General features: G+C 39.7%; 1 protein-coding gene across 19 annotated transcripts in view; it reads left to right on the top strand.

The window, feature by feature from the left end:
• The window catches only part of ubr5 (ubiquitin protein ligase E3 component n-recognin 5), a 146735-nt gene that overhangs the window by 68605 nt on the left and 60480 nt on the right, over positions 1-17650 (top strand). For 18 of the 19 annotated variants that reach the window (XM_033018959.1, XM_033018970.1, XM_033018976.1 and 15 more), the window contains 5 exons: positions 5898-6095; positions 7816-8026; positions 12676-12802; positions 13361-13512; positions 15180-15275. In XM_033018959.1, coding sequence (XP_032874850.1) covers positions 5898-6095; positions 7816-8026; positions 12676-12802; positions 13361-13512; positions 15180-15275 — 784 coding nt within the window. The remainder of the gene's footprint in view (positions 1-5897; positions 6096-7815; positions 8027-12675; positions 12803-13360; positions 13513-15179; positions 15276-17650) is intronic. The other variant, XM_033018958.1, reaches the window with a different exon arrangement.

Genomic DNA, 17650 nt, shown 5'->3' with positions numbered 1-17650 from the left:
AATGGAAGGGAGGTTGCTTTGTGTGATGGTATGGGCTGCGTCCACAATATGCTGCAATTTCTTGCAGTCTTGGATGGAGCTGTTCCCAAACCAAGCTGTGATGCATCCTGATAAAATGCTTTCTACGACACATCTGTAGAAGTTGTTGGAGACATGCCGAATTGTCTAAGCCTTCTAATGAAGTAGAGGCATTGGTGTGCTTTCTTGGCTGTTACTTCAATATGGGTGGTCCAGGAGAAGTTGTTGGTGACATTTACTCCGAGGGATTTGAAGTTTTCAATCATCTCTATTTCGGCGCCATCAATGCAAACTGGGATATGTGCACCACTTTGCTTCCTGAAGTCGATCACTATCTCCTTTGCCTTGCTGACATTGAGAGAAAGGTTGCTATCTCGACACCAGGACACAAGGTTCTCAATCTTCTTTCTGTACTCCGTAAATTTGTAAATTGAATTAGATTTGTAAATAGCTGCACAGTGGTGGGTGTAGAAGGAGTAAAGAAGGGGACTGAGAACGCATCCTTGTGGAGCACCTGTGTTGAGGATTATTGTAGAGGATGATGTTCCCTATCCTCATTGATTGGGATCTGTTGGTCAGGAAGTCGAGGATCCAGTTGCAGAGATGAGTGCTGAATGCAAGTTTGGCGATGAGCTTGGATGGTATAATGGTATTAAAGGCAGAGCTGTAGTGTGCGAAGCTGTAGTCTATTTTGGTGTATATCCTATGTATGTGTGTGTGTGTATATATGTGTGTCCTGGTGTATGTCTGAAGCAAGTGGCTGAGAATGAATTTCAACCGTAAGTATCTTATTGTACTATTGTAGGCAGGTCTTGACCATAAGGGCTTAAAAAGATGCAACAAACACATAGATCTCAAGTCCACAGTCTGTCAGCAGTGTGGAGTCAGTAGTGCATCTCAACACGTTCCTTTTATCCATTCATTTGTCAAGTTCCATGCGTTGCTGCAAACCACCAAATGGCACAGCACCAAGCATAATCTTACTTCATCCCGAGTTGCTTTGACCCTTTGATTTGAGGGGAGTCTAAAGTGCTATTGCTGCCTCTATATTTGGAATTACCATGCGTAATCACAAAATCCTACAGAATTTCAGGCAGACAAGTGAGCTAGCATTTGTCAATTAAAATGGCTTTCTGATCCCACATGCACACTCTCTCCATGGAGGTCCAATCCAATGGACACAGTCTCATAGAACATAGAAACATAGAAAATAGGTGCAGGAGTAGGCCATCCGGCCCTTCGAGCCTGCACCGCCATTCAATATGATCATGGCTAATCATCCAACTCAGTATCCCGTACCTGCCTTCTCTCCATACCCCCTGATCCCTTTACCACAAGGGCCACATCTAACTCCCTCTTAAATATAGCCAATGAACTGGCCTCAACTACCTTCTGTGGCAGAGAGTTCCAGAGATTCACCACTCTCTGTTTGAAAAAAGTTTTTCTCATCTTGGTCCTAAAGGATTTCCCCTCTATCCTTAAACTGTGACCCCTTGTCCTGGACTTCCCCAACATCGGGAACAATCTTCCTGCATCTAGCCTGTCCAACCCCTTAAGAATTTTGTAAGTTTCTATAAGATCCCCCCTCAATCTCCTAAATTCTAGCGAGTACAAGCCGAGTCTATCCAGTCTTTCTTCATATGAAAGTCCTGACATCCCAGGAATCAGTCTGGTGAACCATCTCTGCACTCCCTCTATGGCAAGAATGTCTTTCCTCAGATTTGGAGACCAAAACTGCACGCAATACTCCAGGTGTGGTCTCACCAAGACCCTGTACAACTGCAGTAGAACCTCCCTGCTCCTATACTCAAATCCTTTTGCTATGAATGATAACATACCAACATACCATTCGCTTTCTTGCTGCATGTGATGAAGCTGAATTTTAGTTAAAATATAAGAAGATATTAAAATAGGTTTCTGGGCTAGCTTACAGCTTATAGTTATTGTCAAATTAGGCTTGCCTCAGGTTGCAGTGTGTGGGATAATAAATACCATAACATTGTCTCCCAAGTGACAAGCAGAGAAGAGCTAGATCTCTTTGAAGTAAGATGCCGTAAACAAAGTGGCCAATATTATGGGGGAGGAGGCGAGAAAGGAAGAGAGAAACAGCTAGTCATATCTGTGAAGTAAGATGCCATAAACCAAATGGCCAATGTTTATGAGGGACCAAATGACAGAGTGGAAGCAGCGAAAGAGCTAGGGTGATCTCTGTGAAGATAAAATGGCCTTATCCAAATAGCCAATGTTTATGAAGGACGAGAAAGGAACCAGGGAAGTAGAAATATAAAATGTCGTAAACCAAATGGCCAATGTTATCTTGTACTATGTAAACAAAAGGCCTTTGATGTGATGCATTCTGTGGAAACCTTTTCCTGTACCTCTGACCATGACTAATGTCTGTGAAATGTGCTAAGGGGACAAAAAAACCCTATTTAAGGCAATGTAATTCTGTTGTTCAGAGGAGGTGAACGGAGGACGGTCAAGTGTCTGTAATGGTCACTTGACTGGAGTTCTCCCTCCCTTCCATCGGCCGATAATAAGTAAAGTTGTGAACTGGTCTACCAAACAGTTTGTGTGGTGTCTGTTTATTAAGAAGCGAACCTGGTTTAGTAGTTATAAAAGTAGCTTTTTCACATGAGCACATGTTTTATCAGTCTGAAGAAGTGTTGTGACCAGAAACGCCACCCAGCCATATCCTCCTGTGATGCTGCCTGACCCACTGATTTACTCCCGCACTTAGTGTTTTGTAAATGAGCATCTGCAGTTCCTTGTATCTGCACAGGTTTTATCTTGGTTTTTGTTCCACAGGCACTGATTTGGATGACTCCAGAATAGATTAAAATCCATTTGCCACAATTCTGCCCAGACATTAAATCCATTAATTTGTCTTTGTAAATCCAATGAGTTAATAAAGCTTGAGAACCCAACAGTGTGATGAACCCAAACTTAGGAATAGAGTTTCCCCTCTATTTTACAATCAAATGAAACATGCCCCTCCATATGGACACGACATCACACTCAATATATCCAAAACTGTGATTTGATAAGGGGTATTATATAGATGATGTGCTGAGGTAAGGAATATTTTTTCTCTTTCCACAACCTCTCCCAAATAACTTGTGACCCTTTTGTGTGTTAAGTCCTGTTGGTTAAACTATTGAGTAAACTCAAGAAATATTCATCTTTTCCTGGCATTTTTAAATGTTCATTTTTTCAGTAGTTAAGGGCAGCTGTTTGTATTCATTCACTATTTATAGATGTCGCTGACTGGCCCAATGTTGTTTTTGTTCAATTCTAGTAGCTCTTGGAGCACAGGAGGATGAGGGGTGATTTTATAGAGGTGTATAAGATCATGAGAGAAATAGATAGGGTGATGCAATCTTTTGCGCAGAGTAGGAGAATCAAGAACCAGAGGACATGAGTTTAAGGTGAGAGGGGAAAAATTTAATAGGAACCTGAGGGGCAACTTTTTCAACATAGGGTGGTGGGTATATGGAATGAGCTGCCAGAGGAGGTCATTAAGACAAGTACTATAACCAGTTCAAGTAGAGTTCAATGTTCAACAAGTACACGAGGTCCAGTAGTTGAAGATATTAACTAATGCTAATTGTGCAATAGCTGTCCTTCGATCAAAATGGGTACAGTTTCTGAGAGCTTTATTACTAGAATCACGTGAGATTCCAGGGAGTGGTTTAATGTTGATTTTGGAAGTACAATATTCAACTGAGAATTCTGTATTAAAACATTTACATGGTCCCTGTTTGCTATGTGTGGTATTTTGATGTGATCAAAATCCGAATAGATTCCTGAAAGCCTCGTGAACAATTTTTTTCTGAATTATAATTTTGGTTTAAGGGTGACTTAACTCCCACCTCCCTAAACACCGATCAAAGCCAAGTCATACTATGGTTCAAAAGACCTTGGGATTTATTTTTATTTTTCTCTTTGGACAATATTTTGTCCAATGATTTCACATCTACATCACAAAAGCAATTCATTATCTCTGTAATAGCTCTGATAACCAGCCATTTTCAAACTGCTTTTGTATTTGTCTGTTACTGAGGTTCTCATACATGCTTTTCTTCGCATCCATTCAGATTTTTTCCACTGCTGTCTTGGCTGGCCACCAGTTTTAGCATCTAAATCTTTGCCCCTTTTTAAATCTTATCCTTGCTTTGCATAGCAATGACCCTTGTGCTGGCAAGCTGCCTGGTCCATTAGTACGTAGGTTTTTAAATTATTTTCTTCTTCAAATTGCAGCGCCCTGTCCCTTTTTGTAATTTCCTCTGCTGCTCCCGATTTCATTTGTGTATGAAGGAACTGCAGATGCTGGTTTAAATGGAAGATAGACACAAAATGCTCGCCATCAAATGTCTTGACCCAAAACGTCACCCATTCCTTGTCTTCAGTCCCGCCGAGTTGCTCCAGCATTTTGTCTCTTCTTTTTGTGTCCTCCTATTTCCTTTCCCTTTTGGCAGCTTTGCTATAAAATGTCTAGAATACAGGCTCTCTGCCTTAATCTCTCTGCTTTGCCACTTTATCTTGGTGACCATATCCTCAGAGAAGCCTCCATACTTATTTTGACTGTGTTAATATTAGTCTTGTATTAAGCAATAGTAAAGTTGCCGCATAAATGCAACCTGCAGCATACACTTGCCATTCATTGAAATTTGAAATGTGAAGGTATCCCAAGGTAATTGATTTCCTCATCTACATTATCAGTGTCCGATAATCATGTAAGGGTTGTCAGGAGTCAAGAATGTTTTATAGTCAGATGTCCCAAAACGGAACAATAAAATTCTTGCTTGCAGCAGCATGATATTAGCTACCATAATAAACAACAAAAAGAATTTCAAGAATTTAAAAAATATATAGTGCAAAAACCAAAATAAAATCTGACGTCCTAGTTACAATCAAGGCAGCTTGTAGTTCTGAGTTTAGTTGGAGTTCGTAGTGTTGAAGATAAAAAGTAGATTTTCTCTTGACCAAATTAATGTTGAAATTCAATTTAGACTATAGAGTTGGGACTAATGCTAATTGGTGGTGCCAAATTGATGTGTTGGTAAAAATTGTTTTAATCATAGATGTGATGTTTATAGTAGTACTATCCAGTACCTGGAGGTTGTAACTGCATTGGCAGTTGGTGTGGCTAAATGGTTAAAACATCTAAATAAATGATGGACAGTTAAAATAGAGTTAGAATTCACCATTGAAACCATAAGGAATTGCAGACACCAGGAGCTTCAACAGAGCACAATGTGCTGGGATAACTCAGCGGGTCAGGCAGTGTTAGTGGAGGGAATCAGTTAAGGGCCTGTCCCACTTGCCGATTTTTTTCGGCTACTGCCGGCATCATATCAGTGTCACCAATAGATTTTGAACATTTCAAACTCCAGCGGCTACAAAAAAAATGTTGTGACACTTGAAAAAAACACCGCGCGTCATACGTCAGCACGCCGCATCAGGCCGCAAATTTTTCAGTGACCTGATACGTCGGTCAATGATGCCGGCAGTCGTCGAAGTGGGACAGGCTCTTTAGTCATTCTCTATAGCTGCTGTATGACTTGTTGAGTTACTTTGGGGTTTTTTTTCTATGTTTTTCTTCACTATTGAATTGTAAGTCTTGTGGAGTCTTGAATTCTGCATTAAGACTATGTAGAATTGAATTTAATTTGTGTGTGTGGTCATTTTCTCTTTGCTGGCATTACTTAAACAATTTGATTCAAAGTTTTGATCTTATTTGTTTTATTCGGCCAATTATGCTTTAAATGACAATTCACAATCTTAATCACATGATAAATTAATTACTGGGGAAATGTGCAAATTATATGTGTACCTTGTTTGAATGCATTGTTCTCATTGCCTGTTACTATTTGTAGGAGTCACCCATCATCCTCAGGGATGGAAATGGCACAATCTACCCAATGGCTAAAGATTGCATGGGTGGAATTCGTGATCCCGACTGGTTAGATCTTCCACCAATTACTAGTCTTGGAATGGGTATTCATTCTTTAACAAACCTTCCTGCAAATTCATCCATTAAAAAGAAAGCAGCTGTCATTGTAATGACAGTAGAGGTAGGTCTAACATTGGAATTTGGGATTCATTGTTGTGGACTGTATTAACTTAGTTTACATCATCAATCAGTGAACCATCAATGGCCAAGTGCTTAATAATATAACAAAAAATATATAATCGTTGGGCAAAAGAGAATTTTGGGAAGAAAAATACACCAGGCCATTGAGATGCACTTTTAAATATGATTGATAAATGGGATCAAATTATGTGCAGGCAGCACTTCAGGCTAACGTTTATGGGTTGTGACAAACATTGGCACGTAACCATGGCAGTATGTATAATTGGAGAAAATTTCTTTCAATTTTGGACTTAGTGGTAATTTTTGTCGGTTAAGTGCCAGCTTGTATGCCAGTAAGTAAGACAATACTTTGGTATTAGTTTTCAAGACTGAAATGTTTTGCTTGTAAGACTATTTGGCTTATTTATCAATGTTATAGTGTTGTTTGCTAATGATTTTAGAAGAAAAATCCATGGAGACTTTGTGCATTTTGTTTTGAAATGTTCTATATACGCCACCTCTCCAATAAAGTTCTTGAATATTGCTCAATGTACAATAATGCTATTGCTAAAGTTTAAAACAAATAAGATATTTGTAATTTGCAATTGATAAAAATAAATGAAAGTAAGTTATCTGGCTGCTTTGCATTGCTCTGATAAATGTGGAGTCCAGCAGAGCAACATGAACTTCTGCATATTTCCTTGCTAACATATTTCCTTGTGGACCCATTGAAATTGGTTAAATTGGCTGCTGGTAGAAAGAATGGGTGCAGCTATATATCACTTTGTTTTTAATGTAATTGTATTTTTAGAATTGTGATTTTTTTAAAATGTTTGAAATTTTAATGGGGGTTTTTCTTTCATGTCAAGGATTTTCATAGGCATTTAATTTAACTGACAGCTTAGACATCTGGTGTACCTTGGGACATGGCATATACCACCTGTTGTAAATTGTCAGTGCATCGGGAACCTTGTAATGGGAAATTCCTGGTCTATGATAAGGAGCTGAGGACTAGCCTTTCCGCGGATAGTAATGTCTTGGATTATGCTGGACAAAACTGTGATCCAGGTGCAGCTGACTGATGATCTTGGGATATTTCAAAATTTTACCTAATAAATTATTTGACCATGAATTAACCGTTTGATTATTTGGTTGCTTTTCATTTTTGTTTGAGGAAGTGTGAAATTTGCTTACGGTAGACACACAAAAAGCTGGAGTAACCCAGTGGATCAGACAACATTTCTGGAGAAAAGGAATATGTGACGTTTTGGATCGTGACCCTTCTTCAGGCTGAGTTTGGGGAAAGGGAAATGAGAGAGATGGACTGTGATATAGAGAGATTGAAGAAATGAATGAAAGATATGCAAAAAATGTAACGATAATAAAGGAAACAGACTATTGTTAGCCATCTGAAGAAGGGTTTCGGTCCAAAACGTTGCCTATCTCCTTCGCTCCATAGTTGCTGCTGCACCCGTGGAGTTTCTCCAGCATTTTTGTGTACCTTTGATTTTCCAGCATCTGCAGTTCCTTCTTTAAGACTATTGTTAGCTGTGGTCTGGGTGAAAGGTGAAAATTTGCTGATATCTTTTCTGTACTCTGGCGAGTTGATTTGTTCTCTTAAAAAGCAATCAAAATTGAAGGAATCTTGTACATGGTTGTATGTTAAGCTAATTACATACTGTACTTATAATCAGTTAATGTTTTTACTTTGCCATCTGCAGAAACAAGCATTAATGCAACATATCCTGAGATGTGATTATGAAGCCTCCAGGCAGTACTTGATGAATCTTGAACAGGCTGTTCTGTTGGAACAAACACCACAAGCCCTAAATACATTTCTAAGCAATCGGTGCGATGGGAATCGTAATGTTTTGCATGCTTGTGTGTCTGTCTGTTTCCCCACAAGCAATAAGGAGACAAAAGAGGAAGAAGGTGAATGAACATTATTAATTTGATCTATTAGTTGCGGGCAAAGTTTTTATGATGGACATACACTTGAGGATTATTAACCTCTTCAAATTTGGTGCACTTGACTATTGTCCATTTATTATGGTGGGAATGTTTCTATTTTTAGCATTTTTTTTCTCCCTTTGGTTATTCATTCAGTCTGAGATTTGGGCATGTTACAGATGGTCTGGTCAAGCTATTTTCTTGAAAAGCTATAATTTTTTTGAAACTCATGTGTGTATATTTTATGCCAGTCCTGTATTTTTTTTAATATCTGCGTTGTTACTTTTTTGTGGGTTGCAAGAGGCTGGTGGCTCATTGGGAACAATCTGTTTTTGGTGTTTGGATATCAGAAGATGATAATTGGACTGGATTGTGCAACCTTAGAAGCACAACATAGTATGAGCTGATACACTTGTGGCATTTTATGGTGTTACTTGGAATTCTGTTAACTCATTCAAGATCAGTTCAAAGTTTGAATTTAAGTAGTTATAAAATTGAAGCTTTGCTCTTATTGTCATCCACTCTGCAAGCAAATTGCCTTTGGCATAAACACACCCATATTACTGAGAGATAAGATCTTAGGACATGCTGTGAATGAAAGGCGTATCACCAGGGACCAATCATTGTCCTTTTATTGCTTTCAATACGTTGTACTGGTTGAAAACATGTTTTTTCCCCCCCAGTAAATACAGCATTATGTTTTTTAATCACCTTTTTAAAATAATAATTGGAAGTTCAAAGAATCTTGGGAACTGATATTAAAAACTGACCTGATTGGGGGATTGTGCAGAATCTGTGGTGATTTAATTGCATTTTGTCCATTTGAGAAATTCCTAATCGTTAGTTTAATTAATTATGTGCCTGACAACCTTGGTCTGGCATGCTATCAATAAAATTAAATCAATGTAGATCCACAAGAATAATTTGTTTTGCATACACAATTATCCCAGTTTAGTCTGTTTAATTTCAATACTTTTTAAAATATTCTGACCAAGCATTTGACTTGCTTTCTATAATACTAACTTTCATCCATGATACATATACTTTAAGAAAAGTTTGTAATTGCAATTTTCTACCACATGATTGGTCTTAACAAATAACAACAATAACCATATAACCATATAACAATTTACAGCACGGAAACAGGCCATCTCGGCCCTTCTAGTCCGTGCCGAACACTTACTCTCACCTAGTCCCATCTACCTGCACTCAGCCCATAAACCTCCATTCCTTTCCCGTCTATGTACTTATCCAATTTATTTTTAAATGATGAAAACAAATCTGCCTCCACCACCTCCACTGGAAGCTCATTACACACAGCTACCACTCTCTGAGTAAAGATGTTCCCCCTTATGTTGCCCTTAAACTTCTGTCCCTTAATTCTCAAATCATGTCCTCTTGTTTGAATCTTCCCTACTCTAATGGAAAAAGCTTATCCACGTCAACTCTGTCTATCCCTCTCATAATTTTAAAGACCTCTATCAAGTCCCCCCCCTTAACCTTCTGCGCTCCAAAGAATAAAGACCTATCTTGTTCAACCTTTCTCTGTAACTTAGGTGCTGAAACCCAGGCTACATTCTAGTAAATCTCCTCTGTACTCTCTCTATTTTGTTGACATCTTTCCTATAATTTGGTGACCAGAATTGTACACCATATTCCAGAATTGGCCTCACCAATGCCTTGTACAATTTTAACATTACAAGGTACAGGAGCCTGAAATCTGCAACATCCAGGTTCAAGAACAGTTTCTTCCCCACAGCCATCAGACTATTAAACACAACTTCAAACAAACTTTGAACTATAACAGCCTATTGCACTTTAAGAATAAGGAGTAAGCTTTAAGAATAAGGAGTAAGCCATTTAGAACGGAGACGAGGAAACACTTTTTCTCAGAGAGTGGCGAGTCTGGAATTCTCTGCCTCCGAGGGCGATGGAGGCAGGTTCTCGGGATGCTTTCAAGAGAGCTAGATAGGGCTCTTAAAAATAGCTGAGTCAGGAGATATGGGGAGAAGGCAGGAACGGGGTACTGATTGGGGATGATCAGCCATGATCACATTGAATGGCGGTGCTGGCTCGAAGGGCCAAAAGGCCTACTCCTGCACCTATTGTCTATTTATCTGTTTATTTATGTGTGTGTGTGTGTGTGTATATATATATTCTATGGTATATGGTCACACTGATCAGATCTGATCTGTATGCCTACAATATTCTGTTGTGCTGCAGCAAGCAAATGTTTCATTGTCCTATCTGGGACACATGACAATAAACTCTCATGACTTGACTTGACTTGACAGATTCATTAATGTCATTCAGGCAGCCCAAGCCCATTTTATTGTGATGTGCATTTACTGGAATGGGAAGAAAGTACATGTAGGGAAGGATGGCCAGTAGGCAGCAAAATTTGTTCAGTTTTCCAGTAAATACCAAGAGCAGGAAAACGAATGATTATTTGGCAGTGTGCTGCAAGCGAAATTGAGCATGAAGTTGTTGCAGCCCCACCCAACCAGGTTGTTCTATCTCTTTTCTGTACCTTTACATCACCCCCAGTAATTTCAGCAACAACAATGGTGTTCAGAATTTGTAAATGGTACTGAAGCTGTGTGTGGCCATGCAGAGAGCAAAACAGGGCTGCACACATCGCCCTGAAGTGCATCGATGTTGATGGTTAGTGAGATATTGTTATCGACTGTTTGAAGTCTGTCAATGAGGAAGTAGAGAATCCTATTGTAAAGGGAGCTATTGGGGCCCAGATTTTTGACTTGGTGATGTTTGGAGGGAATGATTGTGTTGAATGCCAAGCCGTAGTCTTGTGAATATGCATTTCTATTATGGAGAAATAGCATCTGCTGTTGACTTCTTGTGGTTGACCCACTTTCTGTTGGACCTCATCTTCTTATTCTGTTCCTATGATCAATCATCAGCCAGAGACAATGATTCTGTGCCTTTCTCTGCAGACTCTCTGACCCAAGTTTTAATAGCATTTTGTTTAAAAAAAAATAAAAAATTCTCAGCTTTCTTTTACTTTTTAAAGTTGGTTGCATTTTCCACATACTTTGCACCTCAGTCAGTTAACTATGTTTTAGAAGTCTTGCATTCAAATATTGAAATGATATTCGTCTTAAACCCAATGTAAGAATATCCAAAAGTGGGTCATGTAGAAGGTTTAAAGTGTAGACATGGATGTTTAACATGTAAAATGCATGCATTCACTTTAAGAAAAAGATAGACAGAAAAAGCTGGAGTAACTCAGCGAGACAGGCAGCATCTCTGGAGAGAAAGAATGGGTGACATTTCAGGTCGAGACGCTTCTCCAGACTGGTTAGGAATAATTTCCGTGATATAGACGGTGATGTGGAGAGATAAAGAACAATGAATAAAAGATTTGCAAAAAAATAATGATGATAAATGAAACAGGCCATTGTTAGCTGTTTGTAGAGTAAAAATGAAAAGCTAGTGCGACTTGGGTGGAGAAGGATACAGAGAGGGGGAATGCCGGGGCTACCTGAAGTGGGAGAAATCAATATTCATACCACTGGGCTGTAAACTGCCAGCATCTGCAGTTCCTTTTTACACACTTCTTTCACTTTAAATCATATTGTTAACGTATTCAATAGAACAACTGTACCAACAAGCGGCAAATGATATACAGGTGGTTCTGCTATAACTCAATAGTTGTGTTCTAAAGAAACCTCATGTCATTGAAAAATCACATTATAAGGGCAATTGTGTCAATAGGGAAAGGGGGGTTAGTTTCAGACTTGCAATAACAATGTTATTTTTTTACAGGATCTTCAAAAATAAAACACTTTAATAGCTATGTTGATTTTTGTATTATAGGCTATAAATAGTAGAGGCTGAATGTGACATTGTTTAATTGAGTATTGTTGCGCATGTATCAATAGAAGTGATTGCTTGTCAGTTTCAATGGCCACCCGAGATTCAAGTAGCAGCCAGCTGTTCTGGAGGGACAATGGCATCTGATTACTGTCAGGGCATAATATGGAAACAGGAAATGTGATCCATGTGGTGCATATCTGATCTGTCATTAGAAACCTCTTCCAGAGTTTGTTGTAATAAAGTATTCCCATAATTGTATATTCTGGGTATTTGGCCATTTTGTGGTAGTGTAGTTAACTGAACATTTGCTGTACTGTTGCCATGGTCGAGGAAAGGAGCTTTTACTAATTTGGTACATCAGGCCTTGAGAGAATATTCTGACAAAAACCTCTATTTCGAAGTAATTACTAATTTCAATAGCAAAAACGTACACTTTATGGCTATTGAAATGATCTAGTGTCAAGAGAGAATGTAGATAATTATTCAATAGATACTCTGCCAGAATCCCAAAATTTTGTCAGCCACGGAAGTTGATCAGAATAAAGGGCAACATCCTTGGACTGATTTAATGGGACGAAATTTAGAGTGGGGATCAAAATTCGCTTTTTAAATTATTTTTAAACAAATTAATTGCCTAGTTTATTATTTTGAAATATGAGCTATGCCAAGTATTTTTTTTTAATTTGCATCAGACTGTGTGGGATTCTTTTATAGATTGGTTGAAGAGTTAATTTTTACTCATTTTTGTATCATTGTTCTTGAGACCGAGTGATTTAAGTACCTCCATCCCACAGAAGCAGAGCGCTCGGAGAGGAACACGTTTGCAGAAAGGTTATCTGCAGTTGAGGCCATCGCAAATGCAATTTCCGTGGTATCCAGTAATAGTAGTGGTAACAGAAGTGGGCCTTCTAGCAGTCGTAGGTATGAACTTAAGTGATCTTTTCAGATTCTTTTGGTGCCAGTTATTGAAACGTACCCAATATCTGAGCTGTGTATGCGTGGGGGGTGGAGCTCAAACTACATGAATTTGATGTGGGGAAAGCTGATTTAAGAAAGTTTGCCAATTATTCTCCTAGGACTCGGATGTAATTGAATAATTATTAATTAGTTTATTTTTATTGAAATTTTGGGGATTAAAAATGAATGAGATATTTTCGTCAACTTCCAAAAAGGTAGAGACAATTTTTAATGTTCCATTTTTATTTGACATTGTTGATATCTAAAGTGCTGAAGATCAGGCTAGTAAATGAGTATAGACTTAGCTCTTTTGAAGTGAACAATAGTCTGATTTCAAATGTTATTTTGTTCATGGCGTATGTTTGGCAAATCCAGATAACTTGATTCAAGTGTCTCTAGCCATCTTAGCAACTAACTGGGTCAGACTAAGAAATTAGTTTCTCCCTCTCAATCCTCCCTTTCTCCCTTCTCCCCACACCCAACCCCTCTCAGAATGATATATTTTAAATTAATTTCTCCAAGTTTAAGATTACGTGAGATGATGAGGCGCTCGCTACGAGCTGCGGGCTTAGGACGCCATGAATCTGGTGCTTCCTCCAGTGATCATCAGGATCCAGTATCTCCTCCTATTGCACCACTTAGCTGGGCACCAGATCCACCTGCAATTGATCCAGGTCAGTTTTTCCTGATTTACGAGAAAATAACAGGCTACCATTAAAGGTTTAACAAAGATACAAAAGGAAGTTTGAGTTATTTTACATTAAAAATGGTTTATCATTTGCTGTAATTAAATGAAAGTTTCATTTGATATTCCTATGTACTTATAAATGGCTCTCTCTCTCTGGCAATAATTGCACCTCATGAGTTGATGCACGTCATATTTTGTTCGTATAAAAAATAAAGCATTTAATTATGCATCAAAGACAAAATATTCCCCTTTGAAGCCAGCTCATCCATACTATCGTGCAGGTGCAGAAATGTTATTATCATTAACCTTTAAGATCTTGGCACATTAGCGGTTTTCTTTAGCTTGAAGACAAATGTTGAAAAAGAGTCTTGAGTGGCTTGCACTAGACTTAGCCTGCATGCTATGGTTGCTTCCCCTCTAACCTCATGGACATACTTGCCTTTTGTGCCATAGTTTCCAGTGCAAGTTAGCATTGGTTCTGTGGTCATCCCACAAGTTGGAGTAGTGACTGGGCCACAGGTGTTGTGAAGCTAAGACCGTACAGTGGGCTGTTCTGATGGCCATCTGACAACGTAAGTTGTGAGATGACCTCTTCACTGTTTCCAAATATCTCTGATAATCAAAAACAGTTGAAAATAAATTAAAACAATGAATTCATCCAAGCTGCAATTCAAAATAAAAGCTTCGCTTATTAAAGATCAACGTCCTCATTCAGATGATTAGGACTGTACTCAATTCAAGGTGCAGGAGTAGGCCATTCGGCCCTTCGAGCCAGCACCGCCATTCAATGTGATCATGGCTGATCATCCCCAATCAGTACCCCATTCCTGCCTTCTCCCCATATCCCCTGACTCCGCTATTTTTAAGAGCCCTACCTAGCTCTCTTGAAAGCATCCAGAGAACCTGCCTCCACCGCCCTCTGAGGCAGAGAATTCCACACTCACCACTCTCTGTGAGAAAAAGTGTTTCCTCGTCTCCGTTCTAAATGGCTTACTCCTTATTCTTAAACTGTGGCCCCTGGTTCTGGACTCCCCCAACATCGGGAACATGTTTCCTGCCTCTAGCGTGTCCACACCCTTAACAATCCTATATGTTTCAATGAGATCACCTCTCATCCTAACTCCAGAGTGTACAAGCCCAGCTGCGCCATTCTCTCAGCATATTACAGCCTCGCCATCCCGGGAATTAACCTTGTAAACCTACGCTGCACTCCCTCAATAGTCAGAATATCCTTCCTCAAATTAGGAGCAACTGAGGAGCCAAATATGAAGTGTATCTGAACCCCTGATATGCTTACAACTTGTTGCTATTGACCTTTGGAACAGGCTAATTATTTACTGCGACTAGCCAATGGTTCTTTATAAGACCATATGGCTAGCTATTAGCATGCTCTTGTCTTTCAGGATGCCTGTTCCAAAATGCTTTTCAGACTCTGAAATGTTTTATTATAGAAAATGCAGCAGGCAATTGGCACTCCTGCAGTGATGGGATAAATAGATTATGTATCTGATCATGTTGGTTGAACAAGAAATGTTCAAGGAACACCAAAGAATTCCACTGCCACTTTTCACATAATCCCCATGCATCTATTTTGAATTTAAGTATTTTTGTAGAGTGATTTTTATTGATGAATATCTTCTGTTATGTTTAAAGATGGTGACATTGATTTTATTCTGGCTCCTGCTGTTGGATCTCTTACCACAGCAGCATCTGGCACTGGACAGGGACCAAGCACGTCTACCATACCTGGTGAGAATCCAAGATCTTTGTCAACAGTTTTCTATCTCTTCCTGCAGATTTTGACTAATTTTACAGTTGTTTAGTCTATATCGAGATTGATCCCTGGGATGGCGGGACTGTCATATGAGGAAAGATTGAAAAGACTAGGCTTGTATTCACTGGAGTTTAGAAGGATGAGGGGGCATCCTATAGAAACATATAAAATTATAAAAGGACTGGACAAGCTAGATGCAGGAAAAATGTTCCCAATGTTGGGCGAGTCCAGAACCAGGGGCCAGTCTTAGAATAAAGGGGAAGCCATTTAAGACTGAGGTGAGAAAAAACGTTTTCACCCAGAGAGTTGTAAATTTGTGGAATTCCCTGCCACAGAGGGCAGTGGAGGCAAAATCACTGGATGGATTTAAGAGAGAGTTAGATAGAGCTCTAAGGGCTAGTGGAATCAAGGGATATGGGGAGAAGACAGGCACGGGTTATTGATTGGGGACTATCAGCCATGATCACAATGAATGGCTGTGCTGGCTCGAAGGGCCGAATGGCCTCCTCCTGCACCTATTTTCTATGTTTCTATGTCTATGTTTCTATCACAGTTCTTATTGTGTGATGCTTTGCCGGCATTGTCAGGGATGGGAATGGTGCAACAACCGTTTGCTGTTGTACATCTTTAGCAAGTGTCAATATATTGTATTCTGGAATGAAAACTTGAGTAATTTTAACATAATTGAATAGTTCCACTGAAACAAAGCAGGTGCATTATACCCAAGTGGGTATATTGCTGTTGTTGCATCATCAGTCTACATTCTGGAGATGCTTGTCCAACACCACAATGGGACCAGTTTTACCAGAAAGTCCAATGTTCAAGAAGGCTACTCACCCACATCTTCCCAAGGACAATTCAGAAGATTCATTCATGTTGGCATGGCTTGTGATGCTCACAGCCTAATTTCAGAAGAAATTGCCCTCTAAAATAATACATGCTCTTGTTGTTCATGATAGCCTACGACCATGTAAGCAACTGCGTAGCTGCTTTGCAGTATTGATTTACAGACAACCATCAATTATAGACAATAGGTGCAGGATTAGGCCATTCGGCCCTTCGAGCCATCATCACCATTCAATATGATCATGGCTGATCATCCCCAATCAGGATCCCGTACCTGCCATCTCCCCATATCCCCTGACGCCGCTAGCTCTCCCTTGAAAGCATCCAGAGAACCTGCCTCCACAGCCCTCTGAGGCAGAGAATTCCACAGTTTCACAACTCTCTGTCTGAAAAAGTGTTTGCTCATCTCCTTTCTAAATGGCTTGCCCCTTATTCTTAAACTGTGGCCCCAAGGTTCTGGACTCCCCCAACATTGGGAACATGCTTCCTGCCTCTAGCGTGTCCAAACCATTAACAATCTTATATGTCTCAATGAGATCCCCTCTCACTCTCATCCTTCTAAACTCCAGAGTATACAAGCCTAGCCGCTCCATTCTCTCAGCATATGACAGTACCGCCATCCCGAGAATTAACCTTGTAAACCTACGCTGCACTCCCTCAATAGCAAGAATGTCCTTCCTCAAATTAGGGGACCAAAACTGCACATAATACTCCAGGTGTGGTCTTACTAGGGCCCTATACAACTGCAGAAGGACCTCTTTGCTCCAATACTCAACTCCTCTTGTTATGAAGGCCAACATGCCATTCGCTTTCTTCACTGCCTGCTGTACCTGCATGCTTACTTTCATTGACTGATGAACAAGGACCCCCAGATCCTGTTGTACTTCCCCTTTTCCCAACTTGACACCATTTAGATAATAATCTGCCTTCCTGTTTTTGCTACCAAAGTGGATAACCTCACATTTATCCACATTAAACTGCATCTGCCATGCGTCTGCCCACTCACCCAACCTGTCCAAGTCACCCTGCATTCTCATAGCATCCTCCTCACAGTTCACACTGCCACCCAACTTTATGTCATCTGCAAATTTGTTAATGTTACTTTGAATCCCTTCATCTAAATCATTGATGTATATTGTAAATATCTGCGGACCCAGCACTGAGCCTTGCGGTACGCCAATAGTCACTGCCTGCCATTCTGAAAGGGACCCGTTAATCCTTTATTTTCGATTTTCCAGCATCTGCAGTTCTTTCTTAAACGTTAATCCCTACTCTTTGTTTCCTGTCTGCCAACCAATTTTCTATCCATGCCAGCGCTCTACCCCCAATACCGTGTGCCCTAATTTTGCACATTAATCTCCTATGTGGGACCTTATCGAATGCTTTTTGAAAGTCCAGGTACACTACATCCGCTGGCTCTCCTTTGTCCATTTTCCTAGTTACATCCTCAAAGAATTCCAGAATATTAGTCAAGCATGATTCCCTCTTCGTAAATACATGCTGA

Source organism: Amblyraja radiata, chromosome 4 (assembly GCF_010909765.2).
Source record: "Amblyraja radiata isolate CabotCenter1 chromosome 4, sAmbRad1.1.pri, whole genome shotgun sequence".
NCBI classification, from domain to species: Eukaryota; Metazoa; Chordata; class Chondrichthyes; order Rajiformes; family Rajidae; genus Amblyraja; species Amblyraja radiata.
This window is presented reverse-complemented; position numbering and strand designations above follow the sequence as displayed.